The sequence below is a fragment of the Bos taurus genome, chromosome 7, assembly GCF_002263795.3.
Source record: "Bos taurus isolate L1 Dominette 01449 registration number 42190680 breed Hereford chromosome 7, ARS-UCD2.0, whole genome shotgun sequence".
In the NCBI taxonomy this organism is placed as follows: Eukaryota; Metazoa; Chordata; class Mammalia; order Artiodactyla; family Bovidae; genus Bos; species Bos taurus.
This window is the reverse complement of record NC_037334.1, coordinates 19,954,910-19,978,100: the sequence shown is the minus strand read 5'-3', so window position 1 is coordinate 19,978,100 and position 23,191 is coordinate 19,954,910. Positions and strand designations below refer to the sequence as shown.

The 23,191-nt window shown below is 61.2% G+C and overlaps 1 protein-coding gene across 3 annotated transcripts; it reads right to left on the bottom strand.

The window, feature by feature from the left end:
- Nucleotides 1-1,213: 1,213 nt before the first annotated feature.
- ZBTB7A (zinc finger and BTB domain containing 7A) lies at nucleotides 1,214-21,866 on the bottom strand. 3 transcript variants are annotated; one of them, XM_024994712.2, is made up of 3 exons: nucleotides 20,060-20,474; nucleotides 10,750-12,023; nucleotides 1,214-6,332 (listed from the first exon to the last, which is right to left on the bottom strand). In XM_024994712.2, the coding sequence occupies exons 2-3, from the start codon at nucleotides 12,006-12,008 to the stop codon at nucleotides 5,804-5,806; spliced, it is 1,788 nt and encodes a 595-aa protein (XP_024850480.1). In that variant the 5' UTR covers nucleotides 12,009-12,023; nucleotides 20,060-20,474; the 3' UTR covers nucleotides 1,214-5,803. The 3 variants fall into 3 exon arrangements, with proteins under 3 accessions (XP_024850480.1, XP_024850479.1, NP_001178176.1); XM_024994711.2 differs by having other exon boundaries at nucleotides 20,378-20,474; NM_001191247.3 differs by lacking the exon at nucleotides 20,060-20,474 and adding an exon at nucleotides 21,629-21,866 and having other exon boundaries at nucleotides 1,236-6,332.
- Between the last annotated feature and the right edge of the window lie 1,325 nt (nucleotides 21,867-23,191).

Genomic DNA, 23,191 nt, shown 5'->3' with positions numbered 1-23,191 from the left:
GCACTGACACTCGCCACAATGCGGATGAACCTTGAGGACAGGATGGTCAGTGAGAGAAGCCAGACACACAAGACCACGTAGTGTGTGATTCCATTTACATAAAACATCCAGAACAGGCAGATCCACAAAGACAGGGTGGGCACCCGGGGTGGGAGAGGGGCATAGGTAGTGAGTGCTCAAGTGGGGAGGGGTGTCTTGATGGGGTGGTGAGAATGTTCTGGAACTAGATGGAGGGGATGGTTGCACAGTTCTCTGAACACGGCAAGACTTCTCGCAGCATGGGAGGCAGGGGAGCCTGAGTGAAGATGCCCTCCTGGGCCGAGGAGCTGTAGAGCCATCGTCCTTCACCGTCCTCATCAGAGGCCTCCAGTCTCTCTCATGGCTGGCTCAGGTCCCTGTGGGATCTGGCCATGGAACCCCTAACCCCCAACCCCACCCAGCCCAAGTTGGAGGCCTGGGTCCACGTGAGCACAGATAGGTAAGTGACCTCACCACTGGTGGAAGACCCCTGGAATCATCACTCTGCAACCTCCCAGCCAGGGCCTCCCAGGTCATGGTGGCCCCTCCATCACCCTACCCCCACCCCAGCCCTGCTGGCTCCAGTGAGTCTAGGAGACAGGAGTGGGAAGGACCCTCCCAGGGCCCTGAACCAGAGGTGGGGGCTGAAGCCTTTTGACGGCCCCCTCCCCAGTGAGTGGGCCCTGGCCTGACTCCCCCACCATGAAATGTAGGGGGAGCGGTCAGCTGAGATATTGGAGCATGTCAGCAGGGCCCTCTGGAAGACTTGGGATTCCCTGGCCAAGGCCACCCCACCCAGGGCCTCCAGAAACCCTGCAGGTGACCAAGGAGCCTGCCTAGCCAGTTCTCCCTGTACACCCCTGCCCTCACCATCCCTCAGGTCCCTTCCTGGTGCCACCCACCCGTGCCTGGGGGGTACATGTCACCTCCTCTGTAGGGGTTCCCGGGTCTGGCACTGCTGGTGACACCTACCCCTCCCTAGGAGCCCAGAGATGGGGTCACTGCATCCAGGTCACTGCACCCAGGCCTGGCAGGAAGGGTCAGGTTGAGCTTAAGGAACTCGAATAGGCAGATCCCCCAAGGAGTGTGGACAAGGGGCCCAGGCCCTAGGGAAGGGGCCCCCCAGCCCCCAGCCCCACTCCCCTGTCTCCCTCCCCACTCCCCGGCCCGCAACAAAACACAAAGAACATCAAAATCAGGCAACTGAGACAGCAGCGGTCATAACAGGCTGCGTTTAGTGGTTTTTTTTATGTACAAGAAAAATGATTTTTTTGTCTAGTTTTTCATCATCTTTTGTCTTTTTGTTTTTTTATTATTATTACTTTTAAAGCTTCTCCCTCCCCACCCCCAAAAAGTGCATTTTTATCAATTGATTTTTTTTTTTTAATCTCCCACACTTTATAAAGACTCTCAAATACAGTCTCTGGAATGTCTGCTCTGTGCTCTGTGCCCCCCGAGGGCGCCACCCCGCCCTGCTCCACCAGGCCTGGCCCCCCAAAGTCCAAGGCACCTCATGTCTGTGGGCCCGGGTGGGGCAGGGGAAACCCGTGGCCACAGCCTTCAGGCAGCTCCAGCTGCGGGATGGGGGTCTCCCCAGACCCCTCCCTCCCCAGCCCTGCCCCCATCCCCCTGTAAATCTATATATTTAGTGCGAGCTAGTCTTACTCTGAGGTTATCACTCCTGGGGTGCCCCAGGCCCTGACCCGTCCTGCACCAGCCAACATCCCCCTACTCCCGCTCCAGGAAGGCTGCTTCCTCAGCTTAAATAACTTTTTAAAATAAAACTGCAAATATAAATATCTTTCTTTCTCAAAAAATAGGATTTTTGCTTTTTTGTGTGGATTTTTATTTTTTTCTCCTGCTCTTCCTTTCAGTCTCTCTGTTTCTCACCTCCTACAATCCTGGCTTCCTGAACTGCCTTGGTCCTGGAGGGGCCCCTGCCTCTGTCCCACCACATGGGATGAGATGGATCTCAGTAGTGCAAAGACTCCCCCAGAAGACCCTCTAAGGGGCTGGGGGCTCGCTCCTCCCCCCACCCAAGACCCCACTCCCTTAGAATAAAGGAAAGGGACAGCCAGGTACAAACAGGGTGACAAGACAGGAGGGCCATGAGGGGTCTCCTGGGCGAGCCGGTCATGGTGGGGGGGCAGACTTTGGTATGGCCCCGGGGGAGCCTGCCTGGGTACAGGCCCAGACCCACACCCTTGCCAGGCTGGGCCTGGTCCGGCACTTTACATTCACTGGTTTTTAAGTTTTTTTTTTCTTTTTTATTTTTTTCTCTTAATCTCAAAAGGCGGGGTGGGGATCAAGGTGAGGGGCTAGCCAGGGAGCAGCAGCAAGTATGCTAATTCTCTCTCTCTCTCTCTCTGGTCCTGCAGGCTCGAGACTGCTCCAGGTGAGGGTTCTGGCCCCCACCATCCTGCCAGGCCCACCGCTGCCCCCAACCCCGGGGTGCCCCCAGAGCCCCCGCCTGGAGCTCTCCCTGTGCCCGGACCTCACTCTCACACACACACGCACACACACACATCCACTCAGCTTCACCAAGATGATGGAAATAACAATTTCGCTGTTTTTCTTTTTTTCTTTTTTTTTTTTTTTTACCAGGCAGTTAAAAAAAAAAAAAAAAAACACCCCAAAAAAAGAAACCACAAAAAAAAAAACAACCAAACAAAAAAACTTTTTGCTGTGTCCTTTCTGAACAGTCAGCACGTTCCCCCTCAAATAGTTTTTTGTTTGTTTGTTTTCCTGAAACGCGAGAATTCAGCAGTTATCTTTGGCAACACTTTATCACGACCTTAATTTAAAGAATAAAAATAAAATTGATCCACGTCTATATACAGTATGTGATTGCGCGGAGTTGGGGGTAGGGGGCTGAGCTGGGGGGGTGGGGGTGGGGTCCCGGCTTTGGGCCCATGCAGATGCTGTGGCCCCCCGAGACAGGCTAGCGGGCGGGCGGCAAGAGGGGGGGTTAAGGCGGAGTGGGTGGGCAGGGCTGGCGGAAGCTGAGCGCAGAGCTAGGGGCAAGGATTTAGTGCAATTCCCAAGGAGGTTTGTGTTAAAGTGTGCTCGGCAGGGGGTTCAGCCCTTGGCCCCTCCTCCCCACCCCGTAGTCCTAGAGGCCAGTATTCCCCTAAGTCAGGTCACCCCCCTGGCCAGGATGACAGCTGTGATTTTTCAGTTGGTTTTATTGCGAGGGGGTGTGTTGGAGAGGGCTGAGCCCCTCAGGGAACCTCTCTGGGAGCTGGGGTGGGGTGGGGTGGGGGTCCCTGGCCTGGGCACTTGAGCTCGCCTCAGGACACTGGGGTGTGGACGGGGCCACCCGGCCCTGGGCTCCCCTGCCACCCCCCTCAGGAGGGGGTGTCCTGAGACATTTGGGGGGCTGATGGGCTCGGGGGTTAGGGGGAGCAGGAGGAAACAAAAACTATCCTGTAGAAACAATGATGAAAGTTGCCTTCTTTAAAAGCTTCCCTTTAAAAACAAGAACAAGATGGGGTTTGTCACAGAACAGAGGGGTGAGGGATGACGGGCCAGTGGCTGGAAGTGGTGGGGGGGGCGGGGCAGGGATGCCCCTGCACCTCGGGCTTTGACTAGGAAGGGTCTCAGCTCAGCAGTGTCTATTTACAGGGTCCCACGCTAGGGTTGCATATGCGACAGGGAGTTAGGGGTTTGGGGGAAGGGTGCCCTGGCCTCTGGCAACATGGTCTCCCCAGCCCTGGCCCCAGTCCGTGGCCTGTGGCTCGGTCAACACCGGGCCTTTGGGAGGGTGGGGGCCAGAGGCTGGGGGGAGGCAGGTGCCAGTCCCCAATTACAGTCAGTGCCTTTGAGTAAAAAGAGGGGTGCATGGGGAGATCTAAGGCCCTGGAGGTGGGGCCCCCTGCTGCCCACCTCGACGGGGATTGTTGATCCAAGATGGCAGCTCCCCGGTGGCCACAGGAAGGGCGGCCATGTTGGAGGTTGGGGGACAGCAAGGGCGGGGGTGTGTATGTGCGTGGGGACAAGGGCAGGGAGACAGGAATGCTCTGGCTGGTTGGAAGGCCAGCCCTCTCTCGGGCCCATCCCTGAGCTGGGGAGTCGGTAAGGAGGGTCCCCGCGGACAACGGTGGCCACTGTATGGCTAGCAGTTGATGAGACATCTCAAAATCAGAACCCAAAAAAGGGACAGAAGGGGGAGGGGGCGGGTTGGTGGGGTGGGGGTGGGGGGACACGGCAGAAACACAAAAACCCCACAGTCCTGCCTGAAGGCAAGCCCCTGTGGTAAAGCACAAATGCCTTAGAAGGCTTTGCCCTCGCTCGCCCGTGACTTCCTGACCCCCTTTGCTCAACTCGGGGAACAGAAGTGGATTCTACGTCTGTGGTGGGTTTGTCTTTTTATTATTTTGTACAAAAATAAATCGACTTTTAGGAATTTGTTTGCTCTCTCTCTCGCTCGCTCGCTCTCTCTCTCGCTCGTTTTTTTTTTTTTTTTTGTCTTTTTGACTTTTCATAGAAGTTGGTTGCAACTTGTAAACATTTTTTTTTTAAATTAAGATAAAGTGTAGTACCCGTTCTGTTACAAAGTGCCAAGACTCCTATTTGTGGTTGGTTGTCTTGTTGTTTTTTTTCTTTCGTTTTTGTAAAATCTTGTTTTTATTGCTTTTTGTGACACTGGAACTTCTGGACACTCTAGCTCCCCCATCCCTGACACTGTGAGACCCTGGGTTCCTGCTCTTGGCTCCTTCACCCCCTCACTATCGTCCACTCCTCTGAGGAAAAGTATATTTTATATATATATATATATCTATATATAAATTTTGTCTTTGAGGAGGAAAAGAGGGAAAAAAAATCTAATAAAAAGTGCTTTTAAAAACTGGGAGAGGGCTGGGGAGGGGAGTGGGTGAAGACAAATAGTTTCCAATCTCCAAGCATCTCATGGGGTTAGGGGGATGAAGACAGGGGGTGGCAGGGACGCCCTGAGTGGTGGCCCATTGGGTCCCGCCAGGTTGTAAGTGCCGTGAAGGAAGGCGGCGGGGGCCCTTGGGGAGTCACCCTGGCATCCCCCCATTTCCCATCTTCTTCCCTTTGTCCATGCCTGGAAATAGATTTGTGTTCAGTGGCCAGGACATAATGGGGGCCCACAGGCAGGAATGGGAGGCAGGGAGGCAGTCGGAGAGATGGAGGGGGAGACCCCCACTTAGGAAGTGCCCTGAGGAAGGAGGGTGGGGGTGGGGATGGGGCCATTTTAACGTCCACTCACAGCGGACAGAAATCATTTTTTAAGGTCTTGTCTCAAAGACTCTAGAAACCAGTGAGGGAAGGAAAAGAAAAGACCACCTGGGTCCCCGGCTTCTCCCGAGACCACCCTCACCCCTGCCGGGACCTGGGATCCTGATCAGGCCTCAGATGGGACCCCAGACCCCAAACCTGGTGGCAGTGGTGGTGGTGGGGGGGGGGGGGTCACCCAGGGAGTTCAGAATCCTTGTGTCCCACAAAAACCCCAAACCAAGCCCCAAAAGCCATCGATGGGGTGGGGGAGAAGCGGGGCTGGGGGCTGGGGGTGGGGTGCGGGTGGGGCAAGGGTCCCCATGGAGGGGGAGAACGGTCATGAAGAAGAAAATCGGAGAAAAGCACTACCCTAGATTCTGTGACGCTTCATATATATATATCTGTATATATATATATATATATATAGATATAGATATCTGTATATAGATAGATTTTCTTTTTTTGTGTTTTTGGGGGGTGGTGGGTGATTTGCTCTCTCTCTCTTTCTCGGGTTTCTGTTTTGCTTTTTTTTTTTTTTGGTTTTTCAAGCGAGTCCAGCCGCGAAGCTGCCGTCGGCGGTGGTGGCCCTGGAGCCCCCGTCGCCTCCCCCTGCGGCGCTCGCTACATTCAACCTGCCCAGGCCATCGGGGCTGGCCTCGTCCTCCTCCTCGTCCTCGTCCTTAAAGTGCTTCTCCTGGCCATTGCGCCGCGCGGCGGTGGCGGTGTCATCTTCGGGCGAGCCCGGCGGGGCGGGGGCGCCAGGTGGTGGGGGCGCGGGGGCCCCCGCGGCTGGAGCGGGGTCGGGCCCCCCGAGCGCCCCGCCCCGCACTCGGGGCTTGCGGCCACGGCGCGAGGGCACGCCATTGCAGCCGTCCTTCTTGAGGTGTCTGTGCAGGTGGTCGGAGCGCACGAACGTCTTGCAGCAGCTGTCGCACTGGTAAGGCCGCAGGCCGGTGTGCACGCGCATGTGGTTCTTCAGGTCGTAGTTGTGCGCGAAGGCCGCCCCGCACTGCTGGCACAGGTACGGCTTCTCGCCCGTGTGCTTCCTCATGTGCACCTTGAGCTTGTCCTGCCTGTGGACGGGCCGAGGGTCAGCAGGGGCGCCGGAGGGCAGACCCCCTCCCGGGATGGCAGCCCTGCCCAGCCCGCCCCACTAGCCTTGCAGCGGGAAACTGGGACCTTCATGAAAAGATGGGCTGCACCCTGGGTTGGGGGGGCGGGGAGGGCACCGCAGCGGAACACGGTGAGCAGGTTTAGGTCCTCATTCTGAGAACAGCACTGAGGAACCCACGAAGGTGTAAAAAGGGCCTCAACCCTGCTGGCTGTGTGGCCTTGGGACAACAGCCGAACCTCTAAAACCCTTTTTCTTTTTTTGTCAACACTGCTGGATCAGCTCACTCACCAGAGATGGCAAGATGGCAAGAGCATTCTTAACCACTGGACCATCAGGAAAGTCCCACTGAAACCCCTCACCTTTTGTTTTTGGCTGCACTGCAAGATCTTAGCTACTCAACCAGGAATCAAACCTGTGCCCCCCTGCAGTGGAAGCTTGGAGTCTTAACCACTGGACCACCAGGGAAGTCCCACTGAAACCCCTTTCTTATCCATAGAAGAAGGAAGGGAAGACGCCTCTCTCCTGCCTAGGGTTCTGCCCAGTGGCAGACGCATAGCTTCACACTACAGGTATTTAAGCCTGCTGAGTGCGTGCATGCTTAATCACTCAGTCGTGTCTGACTCTTTGTGATCCTATAGACTGTAGCCCGCCAGGCTCCTGTGTCCATGGGACTCTCCAGGCAAGAATAGTGGGGTGGGTTGCCATGCCCTCCTCCAGGGGATCTTCCCCACCCAGGGATTAAACCAGGGTTTCCTGCATCGCAGGTGGATTCTTTACCATCTGAGCCACCAGGGAAGCCCTGTTCCAGGTGCTGAAAATGCTCCAGAGAACAAGACAGAATGCCGTGGGTGCTGGAGGGATTGGTGACTGAGAGGGCTAAATAGTCCTGGTTTTAGCTCTGAAAGATCTCTGTCCTGGGAAACCCCTGGGTCACTGGAAATCCAGGGCAGTTGGTCATAGCAGTAACCAAGTCCCCCAACCCCCCAGTTCCGGCCAAATCCCCCCTCCCCTGCCTCACTCCACTCTGGCCATGCTGGCTTCCTGGCTATGACCCCAGCACACCAAGAACCACGAGCCTACATCAGGGCCCTCACACATGCTGCTCTCACGACCAGAGCACTGTTTTTCCTCCCAGATCCTCACAACTGAATTTTGGCCCAAATGTGACCTTCTCAGAGAGGCCCAACCAGACTCCTTCACTCTTGCTCCCTCACGCTACCATCTTGTTTCTCGTCTGTCTCCCTGTCTGAACTGTGAGCCATGAGAGCAGGGTATGATTCCAGGGTCCCTCCCTGCCCCTCTCACCCCACAAACAGCAGTGTGGACTAGGCTCAGCCTGGGACCTCTGGCCTACAAAACTGATCATCTCATTAGTTCTGGGGTTACCATGGTGCAAGTGTTGCTCTGTCCTGCTGAGCTCTTGAAATGTGACTGGTCCAAAGTAAGGTGTACAACAAGTGCAAAAGGCACCCCAGATTCTGAAGACTTCCTTTACTCAAAGTGATATGAAATATCTCATTTATAATTTTGCTTATTAATCATATGTTGAAATGGAACTAACAGACTATGCAAAATATGATTAAGATTACTTTCACCTATTCCTTTTACTCTTTGAAAACGTGGCTGCCAGAGAATGCAAAGTCACAGAGGTGGCTCACATGGTATTTCTATTGCACTATGCTGGTTCATACTGATGGGGGTGGATTCCAGGCAGGAATCCACAAGGCAGGGGCAGGGACCTGGATCTCCAGAGCTCCGGCAAGCATCTGACCTGCTCCTTGCTGCAGACTCTTGCACTCTATGGAGTCCCTCTGGGTCTCTCCCTTCTGATGTCTACCAGACTGAGAACTTCTTTAGTGCCAGGACTAACAGACTCCTACTCATCCTTCAAAACCCCACATGAAATGCCCCTTTGCCTCCAGGAAGTCTTTCCCAACCCCAAGACAAAGGCCTGCACCCATCCCCTGCCGCCACCTGGCCTCTTTCAGTCCCAAGTCTCTTCCTCTGGCATCACTCAGAGAGCTGATGTCCCTGCTTGTTCTAACTCTTCTAGGCTCCTTGCTGTCCTGAGGATCAAATCCTGGCCCTATGCAACCAGACCCTTGACTACTCTCTGGCCTGTTACCCTCACATGAGCCAACAGAATTTGGGCCATAATGAACTCAGTGCTCCCTAGATTAACTGAGGCTGTCACCAGGAAGACGATGGCAGTTGCCAGGTGCTCCCCATTCTGCCTGCTCAGAGCCCACTAACATGGCCTCCCAGGTGCCCTGCTCACATCCTGGGGCCACGTCATGGAGGGAACAGGAGGGACTCAGACTATTCTAGCACCACAGAGAGATTTCTCCAACTGAGGCTTAGAAGCTCAGAGAGGGGAAGTGAATTGCCCTGAGTTGCACAGAGGGTTGGGGGCTGCGCCAAGGTGCAGTGGGCGGTGGAGGCAGCCTGGGTTTCATCACTTCAAGCCCCGGCCCGGGTAATTATAGCCCCGGCCGCCACAGGCCCCGCTTACTCAACTCTCTAGTGTGACTCAGAGGGGCCCCTAGGCTCCCCGGCCTGGAGGGAGGGGTGGGAGCTGGGGCCCTGGGGGTGGGCAGAGAGGAGCCAGGTGGGCATACGGGAGGAAGATGCTCCATGCCTCAGTTTCCCTGACTGAGGGAATCAGTAAACAGAATCAGCCCCATGCTGAATGTGGGGCGGCCCGGAGAACTCCAGATTAGATGAAACTGAGCCTTGGCGGGATGGGTGGTGGGGTGGGGGTATTACCTTTACAGACTCGGGCTTGCTAGGTCTCCTCCAAGCTGTTCCTCCCAGGCTCAGAGATCCTGAGGGCAGGACCCCAGCTATCCCAGTCCATCCTCCCCATGTCTGGAGGGAGAGGAAGGACCCCAAGACCACCAGCACCCCAATCTCACCAAAAGGGGAAGCCAAGCCACCATCCAGGTGGCTTGCCTCCCAGCCAGTGCCCTTTGCCCCTGCCTGGCACTCCTGAGTCCTGGAGTCCCAGCCACACCCTCCTCTCCTGGCCTGCTGGGGAGGGGGCCCGGGTACTGGGCCAGGGGTCAGCCCCCAGATTCTACCCCCATGGGGTGGGGTTGGGAAGCTGGGACAATAGCCTCTTTCTTCAGCCTGGGTGGGCGTGGCTGGGGGAACCCCAGCGCGGATGAGGGTAGGGGGTGATGCTGAGTCACCCAGCCTGGCAAGGCCCCTGCACACCAGCCAGTCCCCCGCCTCCATTGGGCTGACCCACAAAGCCCAGCCTGTCACCTCTGGACTCCTAAAACCTAGCCTCAGACACCTCCTCTCCAGGGACCAAGCCCAGTGACCCCTGTGCCCTTCTTCCTCCACTGGCTGTAGCCCATTCTGTAAGCTGAACCAGCCTCAGGGCCTTTGCACTGGCGCTTCCCTCTCTGCCTTTCCCTTCCCCTCTCCCTGTGACTCCTGCCTTCTCCTCCTTTAGGTCTCAGTCCTCGGGGAAGCCTCCCTGTGGTGGGCAGCACCCACAGCTGCCCTCTTGCCCGGTTCTCTGCTCTTTTCCTCCCTAGAATTTTCCACCAACTCATGTTATCAATTCTGTGGTCATATCTTGCATATGCCCATCACCCCCATGGGGATTTTGGTATGTCTCTACTTTGAGAACAGGACCTGGCACCCAGCAGGCACTCATACATGTTGGCTGAATGAAGCAGGTTCCCTGGGCTCATGGAAGGCTTGTAAGTTAAACACAGCAACCAGAGCGCCCTGCTCCCAGTAGGGCTGTGGTGTTCTCCCAAGGCCCAGATTCTCCAGTCTGGAGAAGAACCACCACAGGGAAAAAGAAGAAGAGCTATGCCAGGGATGTCCCTGGTGGTCCAGTGGTTAAGAATCTGCCTTGCAAAAAAAAAAAAAAAATCTGCCTTGCAATGCCCGGGACGTGGGTTTGGTCCCTGGTTGGGGAACTAGGATCCCACATGCCTCAGAACTCCTGAGGCCATGAGCACCACAGCTAGAGAATCCGTGCGCCAAAAAGAAAGATTTGAATGATGCAATTAATACCCGATGCAATAAATAAAAATATTTTAGAAAAGAAAGAAGAGCTGCTCCTTGGGCTCTTCCTTCCAGCCTCACACATTTTGGCACCACCTGGCACACTTTAGGTTTAAGGGGTCAGCCTGTTTAGGCGCTGTGTGCCCACTCCCGTCATAGGCTCTCTTGACAGGCACACAGGGGTGGGGGGTGCACCAATGGAGTAGGCACCCTTGTAGGGTGTTTTTGCACATGGAGGCAGGATGTGAACGTGTGTGTGCACACGTGATGGCGTGGGGGCCGTGTGCGGCCACTGGACCAGGAGCCCCCGGGAAGCACCCCAACTCCCCACCACGGAGGCGCCAACTCACCTGGTGAATCGGACCTTGCAGATGTTACACTCGTAGGGCTTCTCGCCCGTGTGGGTCCGGATGTGGCGCGGCAGCTTGCCGGCACCCTGGATGACCTTCTCGCAGATGGGGCACTTCTGGAAGGCCTTGGCCCGGATCTTCTTCTCCACCTTCTGTGACCAGGCCGGGTAGACGTCCCCGTCGTGGGCGCCGCTGAAGTACTTCAGGTAGTAGTCCACAACGCCCTTGTCGTCCGCCCGTGACTCCTCGTCGCTGTCCCCCGCTGTGGTCGCCCCCGCCCGGCCCACCGACGACATCATCTGCTGCAGCAGCGTGCTGGCCGCCAGCCCGTCCGCATCAGCCCCATCCGCATCCTCGCCCTCAGCCGCGCCTGACAGGAAACCCGGAGAGTCGCCTGGCTCTGGGGCTGCCTCCGACAGTGAGGCCGCCTCCTCCTCCCCGCCCCGGCCATAGTGGCCGTTCTGTGTGGCGGTGGATGGCGGGACCACAGGGGTTGGGAAGAGGCCCCCTGCTGGGGCATCCTCATCCCGCTCTGGCCACAGACCTGGGTTGCTGTCGCCCTCATCCCCATCCCCGGCTGGGGGCCGCTCAGCCGGGGGGCCAGGCCCGTAGAAATCCAAGCCATTGCAGTCGCCAGCAGCCACGGCGGCCACGGCGGCAGCCACGGCCTCCTTGGTGGCATCCAGGTCATCGTCGGATGCGCCAAAGGTAGACCATGGGAAGGAGGCGGCCGCGGTGGCGGGCAGGCTGTTCATGGGATTGGTCTGGAAGAACTCGAGGTACTCCTTGGCGCGAAGGAGGTTTCGCTGATCAATTTGATCTACGAGGTCCAGCTGCCCGGCATCGGCGCCTGCGTCGGCTGCCAGGATCTGCCGGTCGAGGAGGTCAGCGCACACGTGGCTCACAGCGGGGATCTCGAGCAGGCGGGCAGCGCTGAGGATGTCGCCCACGTTGGCCGTGCTGACAGTGAGCGTGGCCGTGTAGGCGAAGTCCATGAGGGCCGTGAGCGCCTCAGCGCTGACGAAGTCGATCTCGTACACGTTCTGCTGGTCCACCACGGCGCCTGATGTGAACAACTTCTTGAAGTACTGGCTGCAGGCGGCTAGCACCGAGCGGTGCGTGGGGAACTCGCGGCCCTCTACCAGGATCACCACGTCACACAGCAGGCCCTGTGTCCGCTGCTCGTTGAGTCCACTCAGGATTTCACTGCTGTGGTCGGGGAACGGGATCCCAATGGGGCCGTCCACGCCGCCAGCCATCTTCCGCGCCGAGACCTGCAGCACCAGGAAGGAAGGAGCGGTCGTGAGGGTCGGAGGTGGAGAGTGGGGGGGTATGGATGGGGCCAACTGGCCGGGCAGCAGGACCCTTGGAGAGTAGTGCCCCCACCCCAGCCTCAGTTTCCCTGGCTCTGCATTAGGATGGTCTGTGGTCCGTGGTCATCACTATGAGATGACACTGGCGAAACCCAGCCCGGTGCTTCAGAGATGAACATGAGGCCCCTCCCCTCTTTAATGGATGGGAGAGCCCAGCTGAGGGACAGTTTGAAGTGGTGTGGGAGTGCACAGAAGGTGCTCAATAAATGCCCAGCATGAGTTGCATCCTAGTGAATCTGAGCACAGGCTTCTGCCCACCCGCTCTCTAGGAGGCGGGGATGGTGACATAAGGCACCCACTGTGTGCCGTCCTGGCTGAGCGCCCAGCAGTCCCATAGGCAGCGTGGTCTCTCCTGCAGAGGTGAGAAAGTGAGGCTCAGGGAGTCCCAGGGCCCCGTGGCTGCTCCTCAATTCAAACCCAGGGTGCCTGACCCAAGAGCCATTACCCAAACGGTGTGGCTGTCCAACCCTGCCCGACCCCTTGGCCTCCCTAACCCTCCCTCCTGCTGCTTGGTCAGGCCCAGTTCTCTTGGGGGGGCTCTGAGTCAGCAGGAAGGGGTGAGGCCAAGACCTGGGGACCTGGCCAGAACCATGGGGGCCACGGGTGTGCCCTGGTGGGGTGGGGCCACGACTCTGCAGGAGGAACCCCTTCCTGCCATGTGGACCCCCAGGACGTGGCTCAGCCCTTGCAGTGAATAACTGGGGGGAACGAGGCCACTGTCAGATGCTCCTCCCTGCCTACTTGAGCTGACCCTGTCAAGGAGTAATGGGGGGCCAGGGGCCTCCTACCCACCTCCTGCCCAGCCAGTTCCTCTCCTTTTGGCCACCCTGTCTGCACTGTTAGCCTAGGACAAGACTCTGCCGCTTTTAAGGCCTCAGTCTCCCCATCTGTCAAATGGGCAGAAGCCTTTGGCGGAGCACGGCCAGAGGGGGACTCATCTCGCCCCTCTCCCCCCCTCCTTTTTTCCGCCTTCCCCTGGGCTGTGACTCATCCACCCACTCGGACGCTTGTGCAACCCCCTGGCTCCTGTTCCCATCCTCCACCCTCTCCGGGGAACCCCTGGCTGCCCAGAGCCACCCAACAAAACCCACATTCCTTGGGCCCAGCTGGCCTGCTTTCAGGACTGAGCCCCCGCTTGTCCCTGGGGAGAGAGCCTGAATCCAGCCGTCCTCAGCCTCCCCGGGACCCCCAGCCGAGTGACCCAGCTCAGGTCTAACCCGATCCCTCCTGCTAGGTAGGCCTCTTGCGGGATGCAGGCGGCTGGCCCAGCCAGTCCCAAGGACCCAGGGCCGGCCTGGGAGCAGGGTCCGGGCCTTGAGGCCGACACAGAGGCCTTTGTGTGGCGCGCAGGCAGCCAGTACACTTCCCGGGACGCCTCTCTCCACGGCCCGCCCTCTTTCCCGCCGACCGCACCAGCTGCTCAGCTCCCCCCTCTGTTCCGCCAGTCCGCGGTGGGTGCGGGGGGAGGCTCAGATGTGGCTGTTGGGAGCAGGAGGATGGGGGGTGGGGGGCGCGACCCCATCCAAGGCTCGGCCACAGGAGGCCTCAGCAGAGCCCCCTGTGGCGGCTCCCACCCCCTGCCACCATCTGCCGTCTGGCCCCGGGCCCCTGGGAGCAAGTGGGCAGATGGGCCTCCGGATCAGACCGGCCTCAGCCCCTCCTCTGATCCAGGCCACCAACACGCCAAGATGGCCACCCTTGCCCTGCCTGCCAGTGTCCCTTCAGGTGCCTCCTGGGGCCTCTAGGTCGAGACCTGAATTGGTCCAAGTGACTCACCCCTGCCATGGCCACTCCACCCCCACCTCCCCACCAGGCCAGGCGCTGGTGCAGACCTACTTCAAGTGCAAAGTCACCCAGTTGGAAAGGAGCAGGCTCCGTCCTTGAACCCATCCTGGGGAGATGGATCAAGCCTTGGGCCTGGGTCTCCACCAGCTGGAAGACCCAGGCCAAGCGCACACAGCCTGCTGTGTGGGTCAGTCCTTGGGTCTGGGTTGGGTCTGGGGGTCCGAGTCCCTCCCCTTTCCCAGCTGGGGCCTCTTATTTCCCCAGCTAATCATCTGATATGAATTTGGGCAAACTCTGGGAAATAGTGGAGGACAGAGGAGCCTGGTGTGCTGCAGTCTCTGGGGTCGCAAAGAGTCAGACACAACTTGGCAACTGAACAACAACAAATCACGTGAGACCTTCCTCCCAAGGGCAAGGCCTGGGGTGATGCAGGTCAAGGGAAGCCCCCAAGAAAGCAGCATGAGCCCCATTCACAGATGAGAACACTGAGGCCCAGAGACAGCTAGAAAGAAGCCAGGCCGAGAGCACCCAGCGAGGCTGACCCAGGAACCCACAGAGGCGAGAGGCTGGTGGTCCCCCAACCCTCCCCTACACACTTCCCAGCAAGCCACAGCCTCTTTTCTCGGCCTGGAAACTAAACTGGCCACCTGGCTTAACCCTCTCTCCAAGAACTCATGCCACCTGCCTGCCACGCCCCAGGCCGCTGTCCCCACAGGGGCCTCTCGGGGCCCTCCCTCTAAGAAAGGGGAGGAAGTCCCTGTGAGATGGCAGAGGGAGGTCAGGTGGGGTCCTGGTGGCAGAAAGCACTGATGACTAAGCACCCACTGTGCGCCATGGCAGGGTCTCGCCGGGAGAGCCCTTCCTTGCTCTAAGAGGCCCTACTGGCGGCACCTGACACTTAGTAGGTGCTCCTGCATTGGCGGTTTCCTCAGTAATGATGAGCCAACGAAACCGCTCTCCTCCAGGAAGCCCCACCCCCCCACGCTGGCCGTGTCCACACCCTCAACGGCCAGGGTCCCTGAGCTCAGGCCCACACCCACCCAAGGCACGGTCTTTCATCACAGCTCCACCCCCACACTTGCCTCCATGGGATTTCCGGGGCCGTTTGGTGCTGACTCGGCGGCCGGCCGAGGGGCAGGCCTCGGCAGGCTCCTCCTGGGCTGGAGGTGGGGCACCCTCCTCCCCCTTGGGCTGCTCCCAGGCCCCTACACCCAGCCCTCCCCTGGGCAGCACACAGTAGGGGTGCAGCAAACAGCAGGAGGAACCAAAGACCAAAGAGCTATGCACTCGAGTGAGCCCACGCCCAGCCCTGCCCACCTGACTGGCAGGCACACCCAGTACCAGGGGCCAGTGCCAGTCCCACCTCCAATCCAACCTAGGGTCATTTGCTGCAGCAGGAAGCTAGGAGCTGAGCCAGCTTTGGGCCCTCCTCGGTGCCCTAACTTTCAAGACCTAACTGGAGCCTAGGCTGTAGAGATGAGGAGCTCAGAGGGGTGCTAAACCCAGGGCAAGGTCACACAGCAGAGCAGTGGCCAGGCTGGGACGCAGATGCTCTGACCTGAGCTGCCAGCACTCATCCACTGGGGATGCACGGTGAGGCTGGGAGCGTCCAAACCTGGTCCCCAGAACATCAGGGGGCAAAGCCCAGGGTAGCGCCCCAGGACAGGCAGGGGGAGGAGGCCGAGGAGTCCCCAAGGTCAGTTGCAAGGTGAGGGCTGGGGCCGGGCCTCCCCCTCCTACCCACACCCCCCAGGAAGGGGGTGGCCAGCAGCAGGTAGGTAGGTAACCATCAGCTGATGCCTTTCTGGAGGAGAGTCAGGGAGGGGGGCAGCTTAATGGGGTTTACAGGCTCCCACACCCACCCAGGGAGAGAACAAAAGAGAACTCCTTCGGGGACCTCTGACACCTACTATGTGCCACGGCAGCCCAGGAGCACATCCTGGTCTGTCCACCTCCAAGCTGGGTGACCTTGGGCCAAGAAAAGCACCTCAGTTTCCCTGGGAGTTGTGACGGTAGCAAAGGGTTCCACTCTAGTCCACTCAGCAAGCCTAGGCCTAGGACCTACTATGTGCCAGTGACAGTCCCCAAAGGCCTGATGAGGTGGTTCGCCTCCTCTCTTGTGGATGGGGGTGGGGCTTTCAACTTCACTCCTGAACATTATACCAGAGGGAATCCGTCTCCCTCTCCATCTCCTATGTGCCGAGGAAGTGCGAGGTAGGCCCCAGGAGGAAGCTGAGCCATCATCTAGAGGGAAAAACACGGGCCCAGAGAGGGTAGGCAACTGGCCCAAGGTCACACAGCAAGTCTGGCACCCAGGTGCGGCTGCCAGGCCAGCGCCTGGCCGCCCCCACCCCCTCCCAGCCTGGCAGCCTGTGTTGCAAGGTTGGTCCTGACGGGTTACCCCGCCCTGACCTGGTGCCAATCCCTGCCTGGCCCGGTCCCCGGCCTGGGGTTTAATGGGACAGGAATGCAGCGTCCTGGTCTGGGGGTGGGGGGCACCAACGGCTCAGGGTGACTGTGGCTGCCAGCTGTCGGCCGGCCCCCTGCCCGCCTGTCCCCACAGGCCTCCCTCTGGGCCAGACACCAGCAAACAGGCCCTCGGCCATTTTATGTGTCCATTTATTGCCCTAAATGGGGAGGGGCTTCCTGCCCGGGCCTTAAAGGGCCAGAGGCAGGAAGGCTGTGGGCCCACTGGGAAGTGTGTGTGTGTAGACCGGAGGGGGTGGGGATTAGGAGGTCATGGGGCTCCTATCTGACCCCCAGCTCATGGGTGGGGCCAAGGCCCACCCTGTTCCCACGCTCTGAGCGCCGTAGTGGGCCAGGAAGTGCAGCCCTGACACCAAGCCCAGGTTTCAAGAGGAAGCCCTGAGAAGACAGATCTGTTCTCAGTGGAGGTGGAAGGAGTAAGCTTCCTGTCACTGGGGGTAACCAAAGCTGGGCTTCATGGAAGCCCACCAGTGTCTACCCTGCCCTTAGCTCAGGTTGCACGTGCTTATCCAAGATACCCAGGAAAGGCCTGGGTGACTTCTAGGAGCCTTGCCCCTCTCTTCATCCAGATCGCTCCCTCATGCCCTCCCCAGAGGCCGGCTTGTCACCTGGAGGCACCACCCGGCCCCCACCTGCAGCCTGAGCAGGTGGAGGGCGCAGCCTGGAAACGCACAGAGGGGCACATGGCCCATGCGGGCCCCAGGCTCCTGTGCTTACAGATTCAGCCCTTCCCGGCTACCAAACACATCCTGACAGGAGGTGGGACAGGGCCCTGTTTTCCAGTCGAACCAGAAAGGCGTGGGTGGGGACGCTTCCACCCCATGGCCGTTCCCGGCCTGCTGGGGGACAGATGGAGGGCCTGCTTCTCTGGCCAGATTCTCCAAAGGGCGCCTTCCGCACTCTGTTGCTTCAGAAACTTGGGCCTCAGACCCCCCAGGGCCGGGGCTGTTCCCCCAACAGGTCTCAGTCGCCTCAGCATCAACCCTCACAGCTCTGGGAAGTGGCACCTGTGATCACCACCCCACTTCATGGGCCAGGTCACTGAGGCAACCTGCCCAGGTCGCACGGCGGAGCAGGATTCGAACACAGGTCATCTGTCTGGCTCCATCTCGCCGAACTAGTCCTTCCAGGGCTCCACCCACCTGCCCCCACACACACACTGCCCCAGGTGCCAGCAGGGGACTAAATCCCCCCACCCTGGGGGCCTTGGGGGCTGAGGATAGCTTATTCTCACACCCCCTCAGAATTGCCTTATGACAGCCCAGGAAAAAAAGGGAGAGGTCTGCCTAAGGTCACTCAGGGAGCCTGGGGCTGGGCTGGAGTCCAGCTGACACCTGTGAAATCGGGGGGGGGGGGGGGGGCGGGCTTCAGAACAGAGACGCAGGAGGGGCTCTCCTGGGCCCTGACACCACCCAGCAGTCACTAGACAAACATCCCTGGAGAATCACGGAGTACATCCTCAGGACAACGCTTTGGGGCTAAAGGTAATCTCCCCATTGTAGTGATGGCCACACTGAGGCTGGCAGAGGGGAGGCAACCTTCCTAAGTGGACCTCAGATGGAGGTAAGGGAGGGCCGGGCTGAGACTGGACCACACTGGCCCCCACCCAAGGCTGTTCCTCTGGTCTCCACTGCCCAGGGCTGTGGCAGCTCAGTTTATGGTCTATCAGGTGCCTGGAGCACAAGGTGACAGGTGGGGGGGTGTCATAGTCACACATAACCCCCAACAGGATCTCTGCTGTACCCCAAGCTGACCCAGGTGCTTCCTCCACGAGGGAGGGAAGGAAAGCGAACACAGGTGGGCCTGCAGGCAGTAAGTGGGGGAATTCACAGTAACCTCATTTCACAGAGAAGGATGCTCAGGCTCTGAGAGACCATGGGACCTGTCCAAGGTCACAGAGCAAGTGGGCCGGAATCTGAAACCCCAGTGGACCCCCTTCTTGGGCTAGCTCTGCTTCAGAGGGCCTGGCCCCAAGTCTTGGCTCTGTGAGGCAACCTGGGTCTCCTCAGGAATAATGGGTTGTAAAACACGCACAGTCTCCAGGGACGAAGGTGCCAAGGGGTGGGGCTGCAGCTCAGACAGGGTGGGAAGGTCCTGGGACGCTGGGACACTGAGGCTCCTGCTGTGTGACCTTGGACACCTTGCCTCCCCTCTCTGAGCCTCACTATCCTCTTGGGGCAGAGGCTCCATTTGGCTGACAGGTGCCTAAAGTCAACCTCCAGGCCCTCTGTAAGACAGGTGAGCAGGTGCCCCTTGGCTGCAACATGCAAAGAACTCTAGACACCACCTGAGCTGGGAGGCAGGACCACAAGAGTGAGACCCAGCCCTGGTTGGGTGACCTTGGCCTGCTCTCTGCTTCCCCTGGGCCTCAGTCACTCCTGCCCCATTCGGCACCGTTCTCAGGCTTGTCTAAGCCCCTGTGGCCCCACACTTGTATTGGGCCTTCCTTCCTGGCCTCAGTTTCCCTCACATGGCATCAGGGACCACCTCCAGCCCAACCGACTCTGGGTCAATCACAAGGGTCCAGGGAAAAGGAAGGAAGGAAAAAAGCCCACAGAAGGACTAGCTCTTGCCTGGAGAACTCTCCCCAGTGGATGGGGCTTGAGCACGGCGAGGCCTCAGTCTGCCACACAAAGAAAAGGGTGCAGGGGCTCCCTGCAGCTGCTCACCCGTTGCTGAAGGCCTGTGCTAAGGGTTGTGTGGCTCCCCGCCCGGGGCCAGGGTGCTGACTGGCCACAATGCAGCCAATCAGGACTGAATAATAAATACCCCCCCAAAGTGACCCACGAATTAAAATTTCAGTGTCCCCGATGGCTCCTCTTTCCTTCATTAAGCATGCGGATCCCAGGGCTTCGCTCTTCCAGCCACCAGCTCCTGCCCCCCCCCTTCTCCCCCAGGCTCCCGTCTCCACAGCGATGGCTGGCGGTAAACAGAGCCCCGAGCCCAGCCGATAAGTGCCAGGCCTGGGTGATCTAAGGGCCCCACTGCGGGTGGCCCACGGGGGAGAATGCCCACAGCCTGGAGCCTTGGGGGTCTGGGCAGCAGCAGAGCCCAGCCTGGACTCCCCAGTAGGAAATGATCCACTGACCCTGGGAAGGGCCCCCCCAGTGTGGGAGCGGCGCACTCGGGGTTACGCCCTGGCCCTGTTTGGGGTGGGGGGGCGCTGACACGGAATCCTGGACGCCCTCTCCGGCAGGGCCTGCTCCAGCCCTGCTCTGGGAGGCAGTGGGTGGGTGGGGGGGTGCAAACCAAGCTCGCCACCCATGGGTGAGCCAGGTGGGCACACCCGGTGGAGGGGCACCAACACCTCTCTCACTTCCGCCGCCTGGCTAGGGGAAGAGAGGAGTTGCCTGCCTCCCCCTGCCACCCCGCCAAGTGCTGGCTACCTTCCCCAAACATTCAGCAGGCGCCCACTGGGTGCCCAGGCCCGGTTGGACAGCAGTATCTTGCTGCGGGCCACTGGACTCCCCCACCACCGGCCAGCCGGCGCGGACAGTGCCTGCCAGGACCCGCAAAGGCCTGGGCCCAGGGGGGTGCACCGGCCCCAGCGCTCAGCTCTGGCCCCTGCCTGGTTCCCAGGCCCGGGGCTGGGGGAGGGGGCCAGTTCTTAGGCCACGGAGGGAGGTAGGGAGGGCGAGGGAGGGGGCCGGATCCCACCAGCTTACCCCCTCCTCTGCTCGAGCTCAGGGTTCGCACGTGGTGGTGGCGTCAAGGGGAAGGAGGGGTGTCCGGGCCAGAGGAGACGGGGTCACGCGCTTTGGGGGCGCGGGCGGGGGAGAGGGGTGCTCTCTGTCCCCTCACCCGGGGCCAGGGCCGGACGGCCGCGCGGGCAGGGCAAGGGGCCAGGCCGGTCCCCCCGCCCAAGGCTGAGTCAGGCCCGGGCGGGGGCAGGAAGCGGCCCCCTCCCCCGCCCCGGCCGCAGCGCGCAGCCCCCGCCCCGGCCCGCCGGCCCCCACCGCGCCGCCAGCGCGGGGTGCTCCTACCTCCTTCCCGGGGCAGCAGCGAGGGGGCCCGGCCCCGGCGGCGGCGGTGGCGGCGGCTGCGGCTGGGCTGGCTCCCTCCGAGGGGCCGGGAGGCGGCAGTGAGCCTGGCCCCGCGCCACCCCCCGCCGCCGGCGGCCAATCCCCACCCGGGCTGGGGGGAGGGCGATGCAAATTACCCCGGATCTGGGTCCGCCCGCCCGCCTCCCCCACGCCCGGGCCCAGCCTGCACTAGGCCGCGCATCCCCGGGCTCGCCTGCGCCTCGCGGCGGCCCGGGCCGCCGCCCTCCCCGGGGAGCGCCGGGTGGGTGACCCCCCCCCCGGGGGGCGGGGGGCTGAGGGGAGGGGGGCTGGGGACGGTTACACAACCAGGCGGGGAGGGGCCCCGGGGCGGGGAGGGGGCCGGCCCGCGGGCCGCGCAGCCGGAAGCCGGGGACCGCCACCGGCCCCCGGCAAGGGGAGCCCGGCTGCAGGCCCCGCCCCCGGACCGGCAGGGCCCGCCCTCGAGCCGCGCCGCGCTATCGGCCCGCGGTCATTGGCTCGCCAGCCCGCCGCTCACCGCCCCTCCTCCGCACCGCCCCTACCCGCGGACCGCGGCGGGCTGCGGGCGCAGAGCACCCTGGAACTAGTAGTCGTAGCCGCCTGCCACCTGCCAGCCACAAGCGCGGGGGAACTACGAAGCCCAGAGGCCCCAGCGGCCGCGCCCGCCCACCCGGACACCCCACCCCTTCCCCCTCCTTTGCAAAGCCCCCCTCCCTGTTTTTTCAGCCCCCTCCCCCCCATCCCCCATGGAGCTCAATCCTGGCCAACTCCAACGTATGCACGCAACACCGAATAGGCCCCCGGGGGGCAAGAGCGCCCCCAGTACCCAGCTGCAAACTTAGCACGCGACGCGCCCCCTATCTCCCCACGCCGGCTCCCCCCACCCTCAATGCAGCCCCGCTTCCCCTCCCCCTCTCCCCGCGCGCCTGGGAGCCCCCAAAAATCATGCACAGAGGCGGGGGGGGGGCTGCCGCACAAACCCGTGCACTTCGCCCCCAAAACCCCCTCCCGGGCGGCGCCCCCTCCCCGAGCTCGGGATCCAGGGCGCCTCCCGCCTCCGGGCAGCTGCCAACCACCCCCTCCTCTGAAACTTGCGGAACGTCCCCGGCTCGGGGGATCGCCCCTTCCCGAGAGAGCAGCGGTGGGCGCAGTGCCCCCGGCCCGTCCCCGCCCTGCACCCCGCGCTGGGGGCCGCGTCGGGCGCTGACTTACCTCGCGGGGCCGGGCCGGGGCCGGGGCGCGCGGGGCCGGGGCCCGGAGTTCGGACTAGGTTCCTTGGCCGCTCGCCTCTGGGGTCCGCGTCTCGCTCTCCCCTCGCTGGCTCTCCCCTCGTCGCTCCCTCGCTCCGGCGGCGGCGTCACTGCCCCTACAGTAACTGTACAGTACAGCCAAAGCCCCGTATGATGCTCGCGACTCCCTTCCTGGTTTCTCCGAGGGCAAGAGGGGTCCTCCCTTGTCTTAAAGGTGCCGCAGCCGCCGGCCCCCCCCCACGCCCAGCCCGCCCCCCCACCCCGGCCTCAGAGGCCAGAACAGGCTCGGCAGGTCCCCTCTTGCCACGTCTCTGCCCTCCCGTGGGGCTTCGCCCGCTGCGCCGGGGAGACCGGGCTGTTATTAGGTTTTGTCAAGTTGGGGGGGGTCCAGCCCGCCCCCGGCGCGCCCCCCCCGCCTCCTCTGACCTCTCCGCCCCGCTGCGCGGCGCCGTGCCAGCCTGCCAGCTTATCTGGCCCCAGAGCTCCCCGGGGCGCGGGGGGAGCGGGCCCCCCGGGGTGGAGGGGGGGTGGGGGCCTCCAGATAAACAGGCCCCCAGCCTCTGCGCGGAGGCGGGTGCGGGGGGGCGCGGGCTTTGCCCCCGACGCCTGGGGCGTGGCAGGATGGCAGCGGGGGCGGGGAGGGCTGTGCGCACTGCGAGGACCGACGCGGGCTTGGGTCGCGCCTGCCCTGGCTGCTGGGGGTGGGTAGGGGGCGACGGGGTGGGGACGGCGGGCCTGGCGCCCGCTCTCTCCGGGGGCCTCAGTTTGCCCAGCTGCGGAAGGGGACCCGGGGGCGGGCTTTCGGCTGATGGCTCGGGTCCGCTGGGCTCCCGGGTCCCTAAATGAAACAGCCAACCTGCTCGCCCGCGATTATATAAAGGAGTCGCCTCCGCCCGCTGCGCCAAGGGGCGTAGCGGGGGAAGGGGTTGGCGAGGGGCGGGCTGGGCTGTTGTTTTCCCGGCTTTCCAAGTTCCCCCACCCAACTGCGGGCCACTGGGCGGGACGCGGCCCCGGCCCCGGACGCCTGGGTTCTGCGGTCCGCTCCCGCAAGGGTCTGCGTGGCTCCGGAGGGGCGGAGGTGGAGAGTGGGGAGGCATTGGCTCAGCCCAACTTTTTTTTTTTTCCCCCTGTCCATTTCTCCCACTTCCTCCCCCGTCGTGGGAGAGGTCCGGCGGGGGGACGGGGGAGGGGGAGGAGGGGGACGAGCGGTGAGAACAGACTGACCCGGCCAGGCCGGCTGCCCGCTGCACACAGTAGGCACCCGAGGAGGGCTGGCTGGTGCGATCAGCCGCCTGGCGGGGGCTCTGCGCCTCAGTTTCCCCCTTCCTCATTGCCTCGGTCGGAGAGGGCTGGCACCTGCTCCACAGCGGTCGTTTACTGAGCGCTTCTCAGGTGGCTGGCTCTGTCCGGGGTCCTGTTTACTTCCATTCCAACATCTAATGCCATGACCATGGTCATTATTCTTGTTATTATCATTTTTTACCACAATTACCTTACAGGCAGGAAACTTCCACTGCCGTTAGTG

Coding starts and splice junctions, on each gene's coding strand:
- ZBTB7A (NM_001191247.3), bottom strand. CDS start 12,008: ATGGCTGGCGGCGTGGACGGCCCCATTGGGATCCCGTTCCCCGACCAC. Junction 6,333..10,749: donor TGCAAGGTCCGATTCACCAG/GTGAGTTGGCGC, acceptor GCCCGTCCACAG/GCAGGACAAGCTCAAGGTGC.